This window comes from Notechis scutatus, chromosome 1 (genome assembly GCF_049901735.1).
Source record: "Notechis scutatus isolate UNSWTSFEM ecotype Mainland chromosome 1, rNotScu1.2, whole genome shotgun sequence".
Classification (NCBI taxonomy): Eukaryota; Metazoa; Chordata; class Lepidosauria; order Squamata; family Elapidae; genus Notechis; species Notechis scutatus.
In genome coordinates, this window is record NC_142009.1 from 157143490 (window position 1) to 157160417 (window position 16928).

Genomic DNA, 16928 nt, shown 5'->3' on the forward strand with positions numbered 1-16928 from the left:
GAGGAACTTGTCTATTTACATCACAAATAATTCTGGGTGTTGTATCTGCCTGGGTGTGCGTGTGTGGGTTCTTTTTTTTTTAGTTGTAAATTTCACACCTATGAAATACATGTGTGCATATTACTGATAATATAAACTTATACCGTTAAATGATTTGAAAGCGTGCCTGGATATACTTGCATAAACAAATCGATCTGTAGAAGTGAAATGTGTGCAATACACACTCCTTGTGGTCAGAAAGTTGAGATCCACATTTGCTCCTTTCCTTGAGTGTGTGTACCTACATGTATTTATATATGTGCGTGTCTGTGCAAAACGTGTGCACACACATCGGGGTGTTTACCTACAGAAATATCTCCAGCGTTCTTTTTCATAACTTGCCTGGGTGTGCGCGCGCGGGGTGTATGAACATATAGCCGTATCCAAGGGTGGGTGAGTAATTATATGCATAATCTATGTGTGTTCAATATGTCTATGTGTTCTATATAAACTCCACAGATGGGAATGATTTTTCCTCTCTGTCTGAGGCTTCCTGCTCCAGCCTATTGTTTCAGACAACAGATATAAGTTGCGATGGGAGAGGAACGTCGGATTTGGTGTCTGTCCCCCATTTCCAATTATAGATGGATCATTACAGACAGAGAAGTCCTGAGAATCCAGACATCTGCTCTTCACATGAATGCACTCACCTCCTAGAGGACAGCCCGCCATCATGCTCTGGAAACTGGTGGAAAATGTGAAATACGAAGACATCTACGAGGTCAGTATGGAGAGAGGAGGCACCTTGGCGGGGCAGAAGAAGATTTACAGAGCCGGGCAAGAGTCGGAGGGGCAGGCGTGGAGATCTCGGGAAGGCAAACCAGAGGAACGGGGTCCGAGGCGAGCCGGGCGCTCGACTGCAGGAGTCCTGGCGCAGTTGCCTGCCTCGCGCCGGGGAAAGGGAAACGGGGCGGAGGGGGACAAAGCGGGAAAGGATTTCGGAGGCTTCTTTTAACCTATCGCCTTTAGATCCAAAGAGGAACTTTATTTTCTCTCTCTCACACACACACACACATATATATATATTGCTTTCGTTTCCTTCTCCCTCTGAAGAGATGAAAGAGGCAGGCACGCTGCACTCAGCTGGCAGGTAAAGCGCGCCGCGCTCGCTTTAGATCCACCGGAATTCGATTAGACCGCAGCCAGCCACGCTTCCTTTTTTCTGAATATTTTCACAAAGGCGGAACCGAAGGGGCTCGCTTTTCTTTGTGAGGCAGCGCGAAGTAGGGCGGAAAGGCACAAGTCCAGACGTGCCCCGGAGACCGCCCGCTAGAAGAGCCCTCGCTGTGATCTCGGCTCTCTCTTTTTTTTTCTCCCCTCCCTTGGCTTGGCAGGCATCTTCCGCGCCCGAGAGACAAGAGAGAGCCGACTCGCTTACTTCCCCTTCACTTTGGGCTCTCTTTCTCTCGAACCGCTCGTCCTAACCTGGCAGGCGCTAAAATCCGGCTTTCTCCGAACCGGGCAAGGATTGCCATTCAGTTCCGTTTGCCCTGCCCCGAAATAAATCCATTTTGCCCTAAAGCGCTTAGGTTCCACCTTAGGTTAAGCTGTAACGTCCATTCCGGGCTGATGAAAAGAGACTTTTCTCTCTAATTTCCAACGTTTGGACTCCGAATAAGTTTCGGGTGGTTATTGTTGTTGTTGGTTTTCCCCCAGCCCCTTTTCTTTCGGGTGGGCGACCAGTTGGCTCCCTTGGAGAAAGCGTCGCGCCCGAGGCAACGGGACGATTCGAGTCTCCTCCGGCCAGTTAAGTTGACCGTTTCTTTCTGAATGAAGTCAGTCTGTCGCCGGCTTTTGCTCTCTACCAGTTAATGTTTGAAAGCTTAAACTTTGGGGAGAAAGTGAGACTGCCTCGCCTCGCCTCCCCTCCCTCCAAGGCGCTAGGCTGCGGTACTCGGTTGTCTTGCTGCTCCGGGACACCTCTCCAGACTTCCTAAACTAAAGCGGCCCTTCTTCAGGGCGGGGATCAAAGGAGCGCCGGCAAAGGTGCTCAGTTCTGTTCCGTTTCCCCAACTGCAGACTTCTCTCCCCTCCCCATCGCTCTCTGGGCTCTTGCCCTCGGCATCCCGCTTCCCAATGACTCTCACTTAAAGACAAGGTTCAAAGTGAGCTGCGTCTTTCTTTACCGGAGGGGAAGGTGAGCCGGCGAGGCAAAAGGTTCTGCCTCTCCATTTCTGCCACCCTTCAAGATCAAATTATGGATCCTTCAGCCGGCTAGCGAGGGTTTCTAAGTTTACGCCGAGGTATTTCCTTTTTGGTCAACTTCGCGTTCTGTTTTTCCCACACCCGAATAGTGTTGAACTGACTTTGGATGGATCGAAAGATCCTTGGCAATTCTAGAAAGGGACCGAAATATCTCAGAAAGACTCTTAAAATCGCTCCCTTTAGAGTTTTCTAACTGCGCCATTAATTTACTCTGAAGACAGGTGTGTATGTGTGTGTGTGTGTGCCCGCCCGGGCGTGTAAACGCACCCACCCTCGCGTAGGGAATCCTTTCGCTTTCCCTGCGTACATCAAATTGGCCAGGGCTTTAACATGCAGGATTAAATAGGGGTAAAGTAATGGTAATTTTTCAGAACTCGGGCATCCCAAGTTTCTCCGGAAAAGTGAGGTGGAACTTTGCCGACCGAGAAGGCGTTTAGGAAACAGCCTTCGGTTGAACTTTAACTCTGGTGCGGTTACCAGGGTAGGACAGCAGCTCCGAGAAAGGTTTTCTGTCGCCTCTGACTTTGCAGAGAGAACTATAAATTTGGTTTTTCTTTGAAATCATTGCATACATGCTCGGTCTAGGTGGTTGCTGGGCGTCTTTTTGGCACAGCAGCTGCCAGAGGCAAAGTAAATGTATCTTGGGCTGGCGCAAACTCCGCTCAGGTACCCTGGCTGGCCCGTTGCAAAACCTCGCCAATATATAGGAGGGTTCGGTTGAGTTCCATTTCTTTCTTTTCTTTCTTTTTCTTTCTTTTTTGCCCTTTCTTTTCATAAGCTTAATTGCTTCTGTAAAGAAATCGCTTCGGCTGCCTTTAAATGTTAAAAAAAATGAGAAGATTGCAGAAGCTCTTATTTGCTTTAAAAATCAGAACAAAAGCACCGAGGGCAATCGATTTTCCTTCGTATTTGGAATCTATAATTAAATATAAAAAACCGAGAGGTGGGGGGAGAGAGAAGGGAAATATGATTTTCTCCCTCTTTTCTTTTTTTGCCTCTAGCGTTTCTCCAGATCACTTCCTTGCTTTAGATCAGTAGCACCTCGTTTACACGTCTTCCCCTGTTCAAATTAATAGAAGTTCTGCCTCTTGCCCGCTCAACTTTTTTGTCCCTTCCCTCTCGCTCTCCCCCAACTCTGCCTCCGCCAGCCCCCTCGTCTGATTACATCTAGTAATTCTCCACTGAATGAACGTCATTTACAATACGAGGGGAGCTCTCGAGCTGCCTGCAAAGCCTTCACGCTCCATTTGGTCTTGCATTCTCCCTTTAAAGTAGTTGTGTAATATTAATAGTCATGAATATCAATTATTATGAGGCGGCGTAGGGAAGGGAAAGGAGAAAGGGGCACTGGAGCAGTCTGAAGCTTGCCTTGGGTTGAAGAGGATTGCTTTTGGAAGCGGGGAGGGGGGGGCAACACGAGGACGCTCCTAGGTGACCATAGACACCCTCCATACATATTTTCCTCCAAATTTTGGTTTTGATGGATAGACTCGGAAATACCTCCAGCTGTTCTCCTGGGTGCACCAAGATCCTTTGCAGATTTTCTTGATACCGCCCCTCTCCTTGTTACTAGAATTATTAATATTAATTTATTATTAGTAGTAGTAGTATTCTACTGCTATTTTATTTTTACCTGTTTCAAGATTTTTTAAAACAAATTTCCAGATGTTAGTCCACACCTATTCCGCTATGGTGAGTTGGGTCTGTGTTATGATTTAAAATTGCCCTATTCTCCTTGCCCTTGCCTCTAGACCCCTTTTTCATTCCTTCTCTCTCACTCTTTCTCCCGGTCTCTCTTAGCCTCCCTCTCTTCTCAACGCCTTTGGCTTGGTAATTTAGCACAATAATTGGAAGACGCTTGCAGCTGCTTCTCCATTTTGCATTGTGTGTTCTTCATTTGAACTGGGAATGGGGAGGGGGGAATCAGTGAGGGGAAACTTTTTCAGGGGAGGAAGGAGATATTGCTGTTAAGAAAAGGAGCTACATTTTCTGGTGTATGTGTGTGTGTGTGTGTGAGTGAATCTAAAATTGCAGCTTTGTTTCAGTTATTGTATGTACCAGTGTTATAAGAATATTCGTTGACATTTTAATTATTTTTTTCAGGTCGTTAGGGATAATCGTTAATATATACTCTTTTTGGAGTCATTTAATTTTTTTTTCTGTCAGAGACAAATGTAACTTGGGAGGAGAATGTAAAGAGATCGGGACCAAAAACAGACTTATTTGTCCACCAGACCATTTTTTTTTCCTTTTGAAGTTGAGTTTCTTTGGTTAATGCTGTTTTTATATCTTCCTGCCCTTAGAATTATAGCCTCCCGGTCATATGTCCTGCCACCCAAAACCTGAGTGGGTGGCCCTTTTGTTGATTTCTTCTCACGTTTTCGTTTCATTTTATATTTTTTCCCCTGAAGCAATTGATGGTTTTATATACGCTATCAGTTTGCTCAAGCAGCATTATAATGTTGTTATTATTGTTGTCATCACCCTTTCCTGGTACAATGAAAAAGCCTTTTGGTGAACTTTTTTTTTTTTTTTTTAAAAAAATCCATTTTATCATCCTCCTCAACCTCATGCTCATTCCCCCCCTTGAGTTGAAGGTTGGGCTTGAAAGGACCGTTTAGGTGCGTTATGATTCTAGCTGAATGTATGCGGAGAAGATAAGAAACAAACGGTTTATTAATCCCAGGGAAATATTTCGATTGACTCGTGTGGGTGGCACATCACCGGCACGTCACTACATTGGGGGGAAACAGGAGCCCTTTAGGATGTTCTTGTATTTTAATCATACAGGGCGACTTTTTAAAAACGCCTCTCTCTTTCTCTCTGCTTCTTTTGTTTGTATCCCTGTCTGCGGCCTGAACTGCTCCCTCCAGGACCGGCACGATGGAGTCCCCAGCCACAGTTCCCGGCTGTCCCAGCTGGGCTCGGTCTCGCAAGGCCCTTACTCCAGCGCCCCTCCGCTCTCTCACACCCCTTCCTCGGACTTCCAGCCGCCCTACTTCCCGCCGCCCTACCAGCCTCTTCCTTACCACCAGAGCCAGGACCCTTACTCCCACGTCAACGACCCCTACGCCCTGAACCCGCTGCACCAGCCCCAGCAGCACCCCTGGGGGCAGCGACAGCGACAAGAGGTGGGCTCCGAAGCCGGCTCGCTGCTGCCTCAGCCCCGGGCTTCTTTGCCGCAGCTCTCGGGCCTCGACCCGCGACGGGACTACCACTCCGTCCGGCGGCCAGACGTCCTTCTCCATTCGGCTCACCATGGCCTGGACTCCGGCATGGGCGACGCGCTTTCCCTCCACGGCATCGGACACCCCGGCATGGAGGATGTGCAGGTAAGTCCTCGCCGGGAAGGGCTGGGGGTGGGTGGGTGGGGGAGCGTTGGGGGATCGCGCTCCGGAACCGGCTAAGGCGAGGCTCGTTGCCCCCCGTCGGAGTTTCTGGGAACCCCCGCGAGCCTTTTGAAGGCTCGAAAGCCACCCTGATGTTAGCAGTGCAGGCTGGGTTGGATCCCATGACCCATCAGTCCGGCGAAGTGGCCTAAAAAGGGGCTCTTCTGCCCCAGGGGACTTTGGCGGGCCCCGGGCTCCGTTTGCAAGAGGCGCCTTCCTGCGGCGGCCAATTGCCGGAGGCGCGACTGGGTTCCTCTGGAACTGCTGCCGCTGCCTTGTTACAGACCCAGATCCAGCCAGACCCAGCCAGCGTGAGCAAAGTTTCTGCCCAGCCCTAGAAGGCCTAGCCCTGTCACATTTTCCCGAACCGCAAAAAAAGGGACTCATTTCTAAGTAGAAGCGGCTCTCAAAAAGCTGGCCAACTCCGGACTCCCGAGGATGGTCAAAGAAACGGCGAGATCCTAACTCCCACCATGCTGGTCCCTACCCCGCTTATTCTCCTCGGCTGGCTTAGAACACCCGGGCCTTTGAAGGAGAAAAGGCTGGGCAGGAAGATGCACATTCCTGGCCAGCTTGGGGAAAGTCCAGGACTTTGTGTCCCAGTCCGTCGCAGCACTGGGGGCTTGGCTCAGTTTTAGTCTGTCTCCCCCGCCCCCCACTTTCCCAATTTAGATACAATAAGTCTGAAGAACCGGACAGATTAACCTGACCGAAGAAGCTGGCAGTGTTTAATGTGGTGTCTTTTGGTGGGGAAGGAAAAGAGAAAAGGTGTCGCCTTCAGCCTATATTTTGGGACTTCTTAGCTACTGAGCTTCAATTGAAGTTGGCCTTGAAGCTGGAAGTTGGCCTTGAAGCCGGCTCGCTCTCTCTGTGGTGTGTTTGCCGGTGGCTGAATGCCTTGGAGTCAGCACGTCTCCTGGATTTGGTTGCCCGTTGCCGGCTTTCTATGTGTGTATATTTTGTGTGTGTGTGTGTGTGTAAGTGTAAATAACCATCCAAAGCGAAAACTGGAGCTGTGAAAAGCTGAGGAGCAAACAGTATGGGAAAAACGGGTGTTTTTTTCACCGCATGTTTTGCAGCTCAACCTGTAGGAAGTGGGATGCGGGAATGCACGAAGGTTTTGCGTTTCCCCGCAATCGGGGTGGTTTTGTGCTGCGTTTTCCGCTAACCCCTTTCCGGATTTAGGCCTTCTACTTACTGCCTGAGGCAGGCTCCTCCGATTTAACAGACAGGATCCTGGCTTTTCCCCTGAAGGGCAACCTCCGCTAGGGAAAACGGAGCCTCCCTTTTTCTACTTCTTAAAGCTGCCAGAATGAATGAGAAAAAGCAGGAAACCGAGCCAGATCACAAGAAAGGGCCTTCTTGAAAAAAGAACCCGACTCTCCACTTTGACCATAGATTCTGTCCCAAATCTGGAGTCGTTGAACCCAACGTCGCTCTAAGCGGGAATAGATATTATAATAATAACCACTGGTTCCCTTGCTTCCCCAATTAGGTGTGTGCCTTTGCAAAGGAAGACAATTTAATTTTGAAATACACTTCTTATAAAATTTCTGAAACGATGCCTTTGCAGATCAGAAAGTGCTTAGCAGGAATTATCGTAGAAAATCAACACGCCCGCCCGTTTAGAGATCACTTTCGGGAGCAAAAGCAGAGAAAGGGAAGGAAGGTTACATTTTCAAAGGGTGTTTGCCCGATACCTTGTTTCCCCTTCTAATAGTTCTTTTCATCTTTCTAAGTCGGCGTTTTGTTTGTTTAGAATTTAGCTGGATGGAGATAAGGAGAACCAGGGGGTGTCTCCTATATCATTATACACGACTTTATTTGGCTTGGGGGCGGGGGAGAGAAAATGGAAAGAAAATACATCTTCGTTTCCCTTCCCTTCAAGTCGGCTGAATTGGAATGTATCTGATTGGGACCCAAAGAAATCGGGCAAGTAGAGATGGAAGAAATTAAGGAGAGGAATGCGCATCCGGCGCCCATCACTTTCTGTTCTGCTGAAAGAAAGGCGGACCTTCCGGTGTGTAGAATTCTGCCCCTGGCCACGTGCTTCTTGCAGGCTTATTCTAGAGAGATTTTAATTGCGTTCCAAGCTACTGGCTTCTAAGCCAAAGGTGCCTAGAGTGGCAGAACGGAGAGACTGCCCCAGAGTAGATCCAAGAGGGCCTGTGGGTTGCTGTAATCAAGACTGGGGAGGGTGTAAGTTGCAGGGTCTTGGGTTAATAAGATTGGGCCCTCCACACGTCGCCCCGGTGGTCATGCAGTCTTCTTCTTTTTTTTAAAGAAGTTGGATTTTTCTGTGAGAAGTAGTGGCAAGCAGCTCTTTATAAGTCGGCTCAAAAACTCCAGATTGACTCAAAAACACACCCCCACCCCCATTTTGAGATCATAGACTAGGATCTTCCACCCATCAATTCGGTGGAAGTTGGGTTCCTCTAACAATGACTGACCTGTAAGGATAAAACACTGTTGAAAGAGCGGAGAACAAGATTGTCCAAACATTCCATTATCCCCTCGAGAGATCCGGTTTTAAGTTGTTTTAGATGATATTTTTTTAAAAAAAGTATCTTGGTGTTAATGGGTTTGAAGCAACCATTCCATTTATTGTGCTGTAAGTACTCAGACTTAAGTGAGATTGACAGGTGCCTTAGCTAAACGGATTAAATTAGCTGCATCTACAGATCCCACTATGACCTGTCCATTCGAAGTTGGATCCTTTACAGACAATTGCAGAATTCCCTCGGTAAGGAGTTCACGAATGGTTAACAGTTTCGGTCCTTAGGTGGAATTCTTGTAATTTTCAAAATAAAAAATTCACTTCGAAGTTCAGTGAGACTTATTTCTAAATATAGGATTGGGCTCTTCGGGTATATGTAACAAACATTATACCAGGAACTTGGTATTTGTTTCATAATTTCCTTTGTAAATTAAAGTTAGAAGGGGGAACGTTATAACACCCCCACACCCACACACATCCACACACAAACACATATGAAGGCCAGGGAGATACTTGTAATTTTGGAAATTTGGCTGGCTTTTAATTAAAATATGAAGGTCAACTTATCCATGATATCGAGTTTGATATATACCCATGCAGAGTGCTGTCATGACAGTGTGTCTGTGTGCGTGGAAGAGAGCTTAAGGTAAATATGTACGAGATCATTATTAGAAACCTTGGATAGTTCTCTCAGGTACACATCGCCATTCACAATTCCATGTGAGCCATGCACTGGTTTTGCTTCGCTTGCCACTTCCACTTGCAAATTTTATTACCTGGAAGAAGGTGAAAGGGAAACCAGGATGCTTACTCCTCACGTCACAGTTTTCAGCCGTGGGCCCTGTTTCCCAAGTAGATGGTGTTGAAAGTTTGCGTTTAGGCTTTTCTCGTGGTGAGTCAATTTTGTTTGCAGAGACAGGTTCGCCATCCAATTGGATGGAGCCTCGAGCCAAATGCTCATTTTGCAGCCGCGCTCTCTTTAGCGTTGAGAATGGGAAGGGTAGCCCCAGGAATTCCCTCTGCCAGAAATCCCTTGGCGGGGCGTTCTCGTGGCACGTGCCTTCCACGGGGCTCAAGGAGCGTGCATCAGGCTGCAACCCCACTTTTGCAAATTTGATGTGAAAACGAATCCCTTGGCAATACAAGATGCTGCCTTCCGAGCAAGCGTTCAAGAGGAAGCCACGGGCTAGAGATGCTTCCCCTGGCCCTCAGTCTCTCCCCTTCACCCTGATTTTATTAAGTCGATTGGGGAGAAATGTCTTCGATTGGTGGTGATGTCTCTCTTCTTCTCCGCTCCAACCTTTCTCAGTCTTCTCTTCTCTGCCTCGCGGCCTCTCTTAACAGGAGTTGAAACAGATCAAGTTCTGTGGCGGGCGAAACACTCGAATCTTTCCCAATTCAGCTTGGTCTTCAGCTCCCATCGTCCCTAGCCGGAAAGGCCCAGGGAAATTCTGGGAGCTGAAGTGCCTCTGGAAAGGAAATCTGGAAGCAAACCCTTGCAATTAAAGAAACCCAACAATTAAAAGTGTGTGTGGGTGGGTGTGGGAGTTTGTGTTAGGTGGGTGGGTATCCGTGCACGCGCATGCCTCTTTCCACGTTTAAGCGCGCAGTCCTAATTAAATCTTTACGATTCTCTCTGTGACTATTAACTGCCAGCATGCTGCGCGAATATCCTGTACAAAAACCCAGCAGGCGGCCGTAATTAGATAGAAAATCAGACAAGACTCTTCTCATTAACTACAACAGCTCAACCACATTGTGGAGTGAGGGAGAGGGGGAGTCGGAAAGGAGCGGAGGTCGTGTGGAACCTTTGTCCGAAGTTAGGACCATTCGTCCGCCTTCCCATCTCCGCGAAGATGGAAGGAGGTTAGTATAGCCGCGAACCCAGAATAATGCCTGATGGGTGCATTTCATTCTGTCCTGGAAGAAAATGACACCTGCAGTTGAAAACCCATCCTCTTCCTCAGATACTACCGGCATAAAGTAAACCTCCCTATGGAGAAAGTGGGATATGTTGTTTGGAGAACCGTGGGTCTTCGAAGAGCCACAATACGACTGCTGAAACTCTTGTTTGTTTGTTTTTCCATGTTCTTAAAAGCTGAAACTATAAAAGTGAGGAGGCAGAAGGAGCATGGCAACAATCTTTAATCACTTTATTGGGATCTTCTAACTTTCTCCCAGCTGAGAGGTTGCTGTGGGCAAGTTCCACCCACTCCCCAAGATTTAGATAGTACTGCAGATGCAAAAGCGACTGGTGAGGTTCATCCAACACACTCTGACTGAGTGCTGGGGAATGGGATGTGGTGTTTTGTCTGAGTTTAGGGGTCAGTGTAGGATGCAACCCTCTCCCCCTCCCCCATGATGTGGACCTATGTGATGAGCAGCTATAGAAATGGAAAGAAGGAAGTTTATGGTGCATTAGTTCCGTCATGCCAATGTGCCACTGCCAAAGAAAAGCCACAAAGTAAAATGTAGCCCAAGATCACAAATTCTCTGAAGGCAGTGAAATTGCCAGGTGGTGGGTGTGCATCTTTTGACATGGGAGCTGGAAGAAGGCTGCTTGGATTTCTGGTCTGTTCTGGACTGTTTGATCTCTCCTGCCTGCTTCCAAGTCAATGTGTTTAGGACCAAATTATAAGGGACTGGACCAGAAGTGGTATCCAGCAGGTTCTGACCACTTCTGGAGAACCGGTAGTGGAAATTTTGAGTAGTTTGGAGAACCGGCCAATACCACCTCTGACTGGAGATTTTACAGTATCCTTCCCCTGCCACGCCCACAGAACCGGTAGTAAAAAAATTTGAATTCCACTCCTGGACTGGACCTCAGAAAACCTTGAATGGCATGATATGGTGGCTGCCAGCCAAATGGAGAGTCAGAAATGTGGGCCTTGGTTTAGGGCACAAGGTGCCTAGAACCATACTTGGCCTCTTACTGGCTCAGCCCCAAAACTCTGGGATGGGTTGATTTTCATAGATATGATCAGTTGCCAGTTTTATGTTGAATCTTGTTCCTTGACTACCATGCATAATTATTATTGGGAGTCCTGCTGAGAGGTTTCTTGTGTTCTCTGAAGCTCTGGAGCAACTGAATGAGCCTAGGGCCTTTGGAGGAACAAAGTTAATTCCTTGGGTTTCAGCTGTCCTCTTCTGAACTAGGACTGTTGGTTACTCAAGACATTTAAGGTTAATTGAACAATGGTTTACTCAACACTATTTTCGGAATTTCTAGGATGCACTGCATTAATTACCATGGTTGGCTTCACGCAATGCCTTGATCTAAAATATATTAACCATTTTTGAGATAATGGGCAGTGCGAGACAGCCTATAACTTTTATAAAACAACCACCTAAATTGATGTAAACTTAAGGGAACTTAATATTTAACTTGGGCTGAGAAAGTAGAAGAGAAAGGGTGTGACCAGATCAGGTTCTTGCCATGTATAAGAAAGTGAGGGGATTATATGTTCTAGTTTTACTTTCTATTTGTTCTTCTTTATCACTGAACCGCGATAGCTAATTTGTCTATTTAATGGCAGAGCAAACAGGGAACCTACTTCTGAAATAAAGACTCTCTTGATAAACTGAGGCAGAATTCAGACTGACGGTGTTCCTACAATTGTAGCAGGAAATGTTTCTGATACACATGGGAGGGGCTTAAACTGATTGCAGGGGAGTGGGAATCCCCTACTCCTTTCAATCCCCTGCTTCTATCCACTGTGAGTTGCTGCACATAAGGAGCTGCAATTGTCATTCAGGAGAATATTAACAGCAAAACCTCCTTGTTTAGCAGCCGAAGCCCCTTCATCCCGTAGGACTGGTTCCCAAGACAGTACGGTATGGTGGTGCAACTTTGCTGCATCTGCCAACCTAGAAAGGACAGCTCCCCAACCTGATGCTCCTCTGAAGTGTTTGAAAGCATTTCACCAAAAGGCCTGAGCTTTACATGAGCCGCATGTCATGAAAGCTAATGACCTCTAATGAAATGCATTAGTCAGGAAAGATGCTGTCAGACTCCTGATATTTTTTTTGCCACCTTACACTAACATGGCTCCCCCCCCCCCCCAACAACGTCCATCATCCCTACTGGCTAGTGATTAAGCAGAGTTTACCATTCTTTGATTTGCATTCTAGCACACTAGAGACACGTGTTTTTTTTTACCTTGGGTAAGTAACAAGATCAAGCTACCCAAACCAATATTAAAATTAAGCCTCTTTGGAGCTCTAATTCCTTTTTTTTTTTTTTTTGTATACATGGCAGTTCTCTGTAAAAGCTGAGGGCCTCTTGCTTCCTTGTCCACAGGTAGCAATCATAAGGTAGTAAGAAGCCTCCAGTGCCAAAAGTAAAAGTTGCCCTTATGGGGAGAATGACCATTATGCCAATCCGTTACCCATCCCATCTATTCTTTGCTCCCTCTCAGATTCCAGAAGGACAGGAGTCCAACTGTACAGAAATAAATGAAAACTGAAGTCACCTCTTTATTCCCACTATTTGTGGTTCAGTGTCATAATATATATATGAGACCTGCCACAATTCATTTTCTTTGCATTGCCTTCTATGTCATGATTTCTCTTCCTCTCCCTCTCTTCTTGGCCATTCAAGTCAATTGTCCCACAAAAGGGAGTGTGGTAATAATCTCAAAATGCTGAAATAACTCTTGAAATAACATTTTATTTGATCAGTTATCTGCTTTAAATGAAAAACAAAACAAAACAAAACTTCAACGCTTGAACATGTTAAATACTGAACTGTGTTTGGGGTGACACCTCTCCCCCAGATAGTAATCCTTGAAGTTGGTGGACTGGAGAGACTTGAGTAACTTTTAAGTAAGTTTGCACTAATTTGGTTGATTTCAAGATCGAAGTCAATTTCCAACATCCATCAGAGACTCTCAGCTGCATAAATTGCTCAATAAATCTATAGCAAGCCACTGATTCCTATAAGGAGGAATGCAAAGAGTCCCCCCTCCCCCATTTATTTTCTCCCAGAGCAAAACTCTGTACCTGTTTTCTTGGGACAAGTCCTGCTGAGCACAGGCAACACCAATAAAAGATAAGTCAGAAGAGGATAAACAGCGATAAATTCAAGAGTTTTCTTGCCCAGCAACCTTGCACCCAACTGCTAATTTCTTATCACCTGTCAAACATCTAGTTGCAGGTGCTAGTGGGCTGCACAGATACCAAAGCCAACATTGTAAGGCTCCAGGGAATAAAGGCTGAGCACCTTGAATGGGTTACTTGGCCTCTTAAATCATTAGAAAGAGAAGGGTCGCGCCTTACATTTTCTTAGATTCCCCCAAGAAAAGGAAGCTTCGTTTTCATAACCATTTTAACATGGGGGAAAAGTATATTTTCCCAATTAATTTTTCTTCCTGGAAATAATGGGGGTTCATTAATGAATTTGAGGCGGTGTGGGACTTTGTCCAGCTCTATGCTCCTCTTTGTTCTTTTGCCAAGGGCTGGGAAATTTGAACAGTGATTTTTTCCCCCTTCTTTCTCCCCCTCTGTCCTTAGGCAGTAGAAGATGCTAATAACAGCGGCATGAACTTGCTGGACCAGTCGGTCATCAAAAAAGGTATGGGTAACTTTTCCAATTGTTGCACAGTTTTGTTGAGTGTTTGTGGGCACTTTATAGAGGCGATTCCAGGCTTACTTGGAAGTAAGCTTCATGGGGGGGGGGTTCTTCCAGGTAGCATTGTGGATGGGATTGTGTGCTTTGTATAAAGAGAAAGCTATTCGAGGAAAGCCCTTGTGTCTTGATTTGATTCAATATATATGCAACCTATTGTACCATTCTGAGGCACTGTAATCGGGAGCAGGAAATAGAGATATTGAACGAAGCAGCCAATTGGCTGGAAGAAATCCCCCCCCCTTGTTTTGGAGCCTTTTTCTCTCTTTCTAGGAAATACCTTTCCCTCTTTGCTCATAGTCCTGGTGGGAATTAGCTCAGCATCACCCTCAAGAGACCGAATTCTTGACCAGGGTGCTTTTGGTTTTGCTGGAGCTCCTTTCCAAGCAATAGAATAGGGGCGGCTTGAATATCCCAAGGCTGTATGGATAGGAGCAGAATCTGCTTGCACGTGGGACGCATGATTTCCAGGAGGGATGAAAATCTGCCCTGTTAGCTGCTGGGAGGGGAAGAGAAAGAAAGAAAGAAAGAAAGAAAGAAAGAAAGAAAGAAAGAAAGAAAGAAAGAAAGAAAGAAAGAAAGAAAGAAAGAAAGAAAGAAAGAAAGAAGAAAGAAAGAAAGGGAGAGGGAGAGGGAGAGAGAGAGAGAGAGAGGGAAGAGAGGGAGGGGAAGAGGAGAGAGAGGGGGAGGGAGAGAGGGAGGGAGGGAAGAGAAGGAGAGGGAGAGAGGGAGGGAGAGAGGGAGGGAGGGGAAGAGGGAGAGAGGGGAGGGAGAGGGAGGGAGGGAGGAGAAGGAGAGGGAGAGAGGGAGAGAGAGAGAGGGGGAAGAGAGGAGGGGAGAGGAGAGAGAGAGAGAGAGAGAGAGAGAGAGAGAAGAGAAAGAGAAAGAAAGAAAAGGTATTCTTAGCACTCACAGAAAAACCTTTCATTTGATTTCCCACCTCTCTCTTTGTGCTTATGGACCTATATCTAGGTAGAAAAGATCTGATCCACCCGCCCACAGCAGAAGGCTGCACTTAGGGGTACAGTTAGGGTTGTAAGCAGTGGTGGGATTTAGCCAATTCGCACCAGTTTGGGAGAACCGGTTGTTCACTATCTGAGCAGTTTGGTGAACTGGTTGTTGGAAGAAATCAGTAGGGCAGAGATCGTTAAATTATTTGAATCCCATCACTGCTTGTAAGGGTACAATCTCTTCTGTGTAAGCAGGCGCGGGATGGTGGGAGGCATTGGTCTTCCTTGGTGGGATGTTGGATTTTTTTTTTTTTTTTTTAGCCGCCCAGGACTTGTGGGCCAGAATTGAGGGGAGGAAAAGGCGAGGAGGAAAAGGCGAGGAGAGTGGGATTCCCCCCTCCATTTGTCTACACAGACATGCGTGATTTAGTGTAAGTGTGCGGCTTCGCCCCACTCTAGTAGAGGGAACGCGATCTTAACAAATGTTTGCAATCTCTTGTACAGCTGTAAGCAAAATAATTAACTAATTAAACTAATTAAATGTAATTACAATAACTCATTTTGGGCGTATTGCAGCTGCTTCGTGCCCCCTCCTCCCCGTTTTGAATTTCTTTTGACAGGCTCGGAGGGAGACACGCCCCCACCCCCTCCCTGAGCAAAGCTGCTGGAGGAGGGAAAGAGCGAGCTTTTAATTAGCAGCAGAAAGGCAGCGCTGCAATTCAGCTGGTCTCCCCGAGAAGCGTGAAAGCTCATTCCTGGTTATCTCTGTGCTCACCCCACCAATAGGAACAACCGGATCCAAACTATTGGGACTTTTCTTCACCTAGAATGCCTTGTTGGAGAACAAATCAAGCAGCTCTCGGGGTTTGGGCCAGTTCGAGTGTTTTCCTCCCCCCCTCCCGTTCTTTCGGCCCTCGGGTGGAATTAGAAACTTGCCTTGTCTCACGCGTGGGGCGTTTGCATGCTCTGCAAGCTGACCTGGATGCCCCCAGACTGCAGAGGTCCCCAAACTTGGCAACTTTTAAGACTTGTGGACTTCAACTCCCAGAATTCTCCAGCCAGCTATGCTGGCAGCTGAAGTCCACAAGTCTTAAAAGTTGCCAAGTTTGGGGACCCCCTGCTCCAGAGGTTTGGGATCCGGCTGGGTTTAGTCTGGGGCCAAAATCCGCGCCGGGCAACTCGCTCTGCTTACGGGGGCCACCTGTCGTAAGATCCCATTGATCTCCTCAGGCTTAACTTGGGATCTAGTTTTCTCGCCAGTCAATTTGGAAATCAACCTTCCAGGAGAGTTCATAGAAACGCCTGCTTAATAAGGGGCGTTGTTCTGGAACGGCGAGGCAGAATTTGGAAAATAAATACACCAATTCAGGAACGCTGGACATAAGTACCGTAGCTCCATTCTTTTCAGATCCTTAAGTAAATGAGAGTTGGGCACGAAGCAGCATGGGGAGAACCAGCGGCGATGTCACCCAGATGCTGCTTGCTATCCTAATAAAGCCTTCAGAAATCAGAAATTTTCGAATAAAGCCTTCAGAAATTAGCTTGAAACTAATATAAAATAAAATAAAAACTTGACATTAAAAAAAAAAAAGAAATCGGCTTGAAACTGATTTTTGCTCATCTGCTCCACAATTCAATCTTAGGTACGCAATCCGAAGTGTCTTCACCCATGAAACGCTAAGGGTGTTTAGGATTGGAAAATGGGCCTTGAGGCATTTTCTTAGAACTGATTTATAGCATCGCCCTAACTATCGGTGTGGCCACAGAAGCCTGCCTTCATTATTATGTCGGCCCCGCGATGGGTGGATAATGCTATAAATCACGAGTGAAGAAATGGCCTTCGTGGAGCTTATTTTGGAATAAATAGTCTAGGAATAGAGTGTTTCTCGGACATCTGTTTCACTGAAAGCCCCCGGGGTTAATTTCCAGGTGAGTAAGTTTATTATCCTCGTCTTGAAATGTATTAACTATTCTTTAGAATACCTCCTGGGAAGGTAACTCCTTCTCTAGCTTGAGAACTTCCGTCACCCCGACGCTAGAATACCACCTACCAGGCTCTATTGTCCACTAAATATCAGGTCGGGGGACTTCGACTTGATCAACTGAACCGTTAACTTGTCTAATTAATTAACTATGTTCAGGTTTGCACGATATATTTGGCTAAAGTACCTTGGCTAATTTACGGTGGTTTCGTTGTTGGGCGTTTGCTAACCACGAAGTGG

The 16928-nt window shown here is 46.6% G+C and overlaps 1 protein-coding gene across 14 annotated transcripts in view; it reads left to right on the forward strand.

Annotated features, from left to right (window-relative positions):
• Nucleotides 1-16928, forward strand: part of TFAP2B (transcription factor AP-2 beta) — a 70586-nt gene that overhangs the window by 1243 nt on the left and 52415 nt on the right. For 8 of the 14 annotated variants that reach the window (XR_015746421.1, XR_015746422.1, XM_087949134.1 and 5 more), the window contains exons 2-4: nucleotides 499-760; nucleotides 5118-5576; nucleotides 13642-13702. Coding sequence is in view for 12 of the 14 variants with exons in the window: in XM_087949134.1 (XP_087805260.1) it covers nucleotides 680-760; nucleotides 5118-5576; nucleotides 13642-13702 (601 nt within the window). In the remaining 2 variants the exon portion in view is untranslated. Of the gene's footprint in view, nucleotides 1-299; nucleotides 433-498; nucleotides 761-3003; nucleotides 3937-5117; nucleotides 5577-13641; nucleotides 13703-16928 lie in introns of those variants that run through there. The other 6 variants (XM_087949139.1, XM_087949136.1, XM_087949143.1 and 3 more) reach the window with 4 other exon arrangements.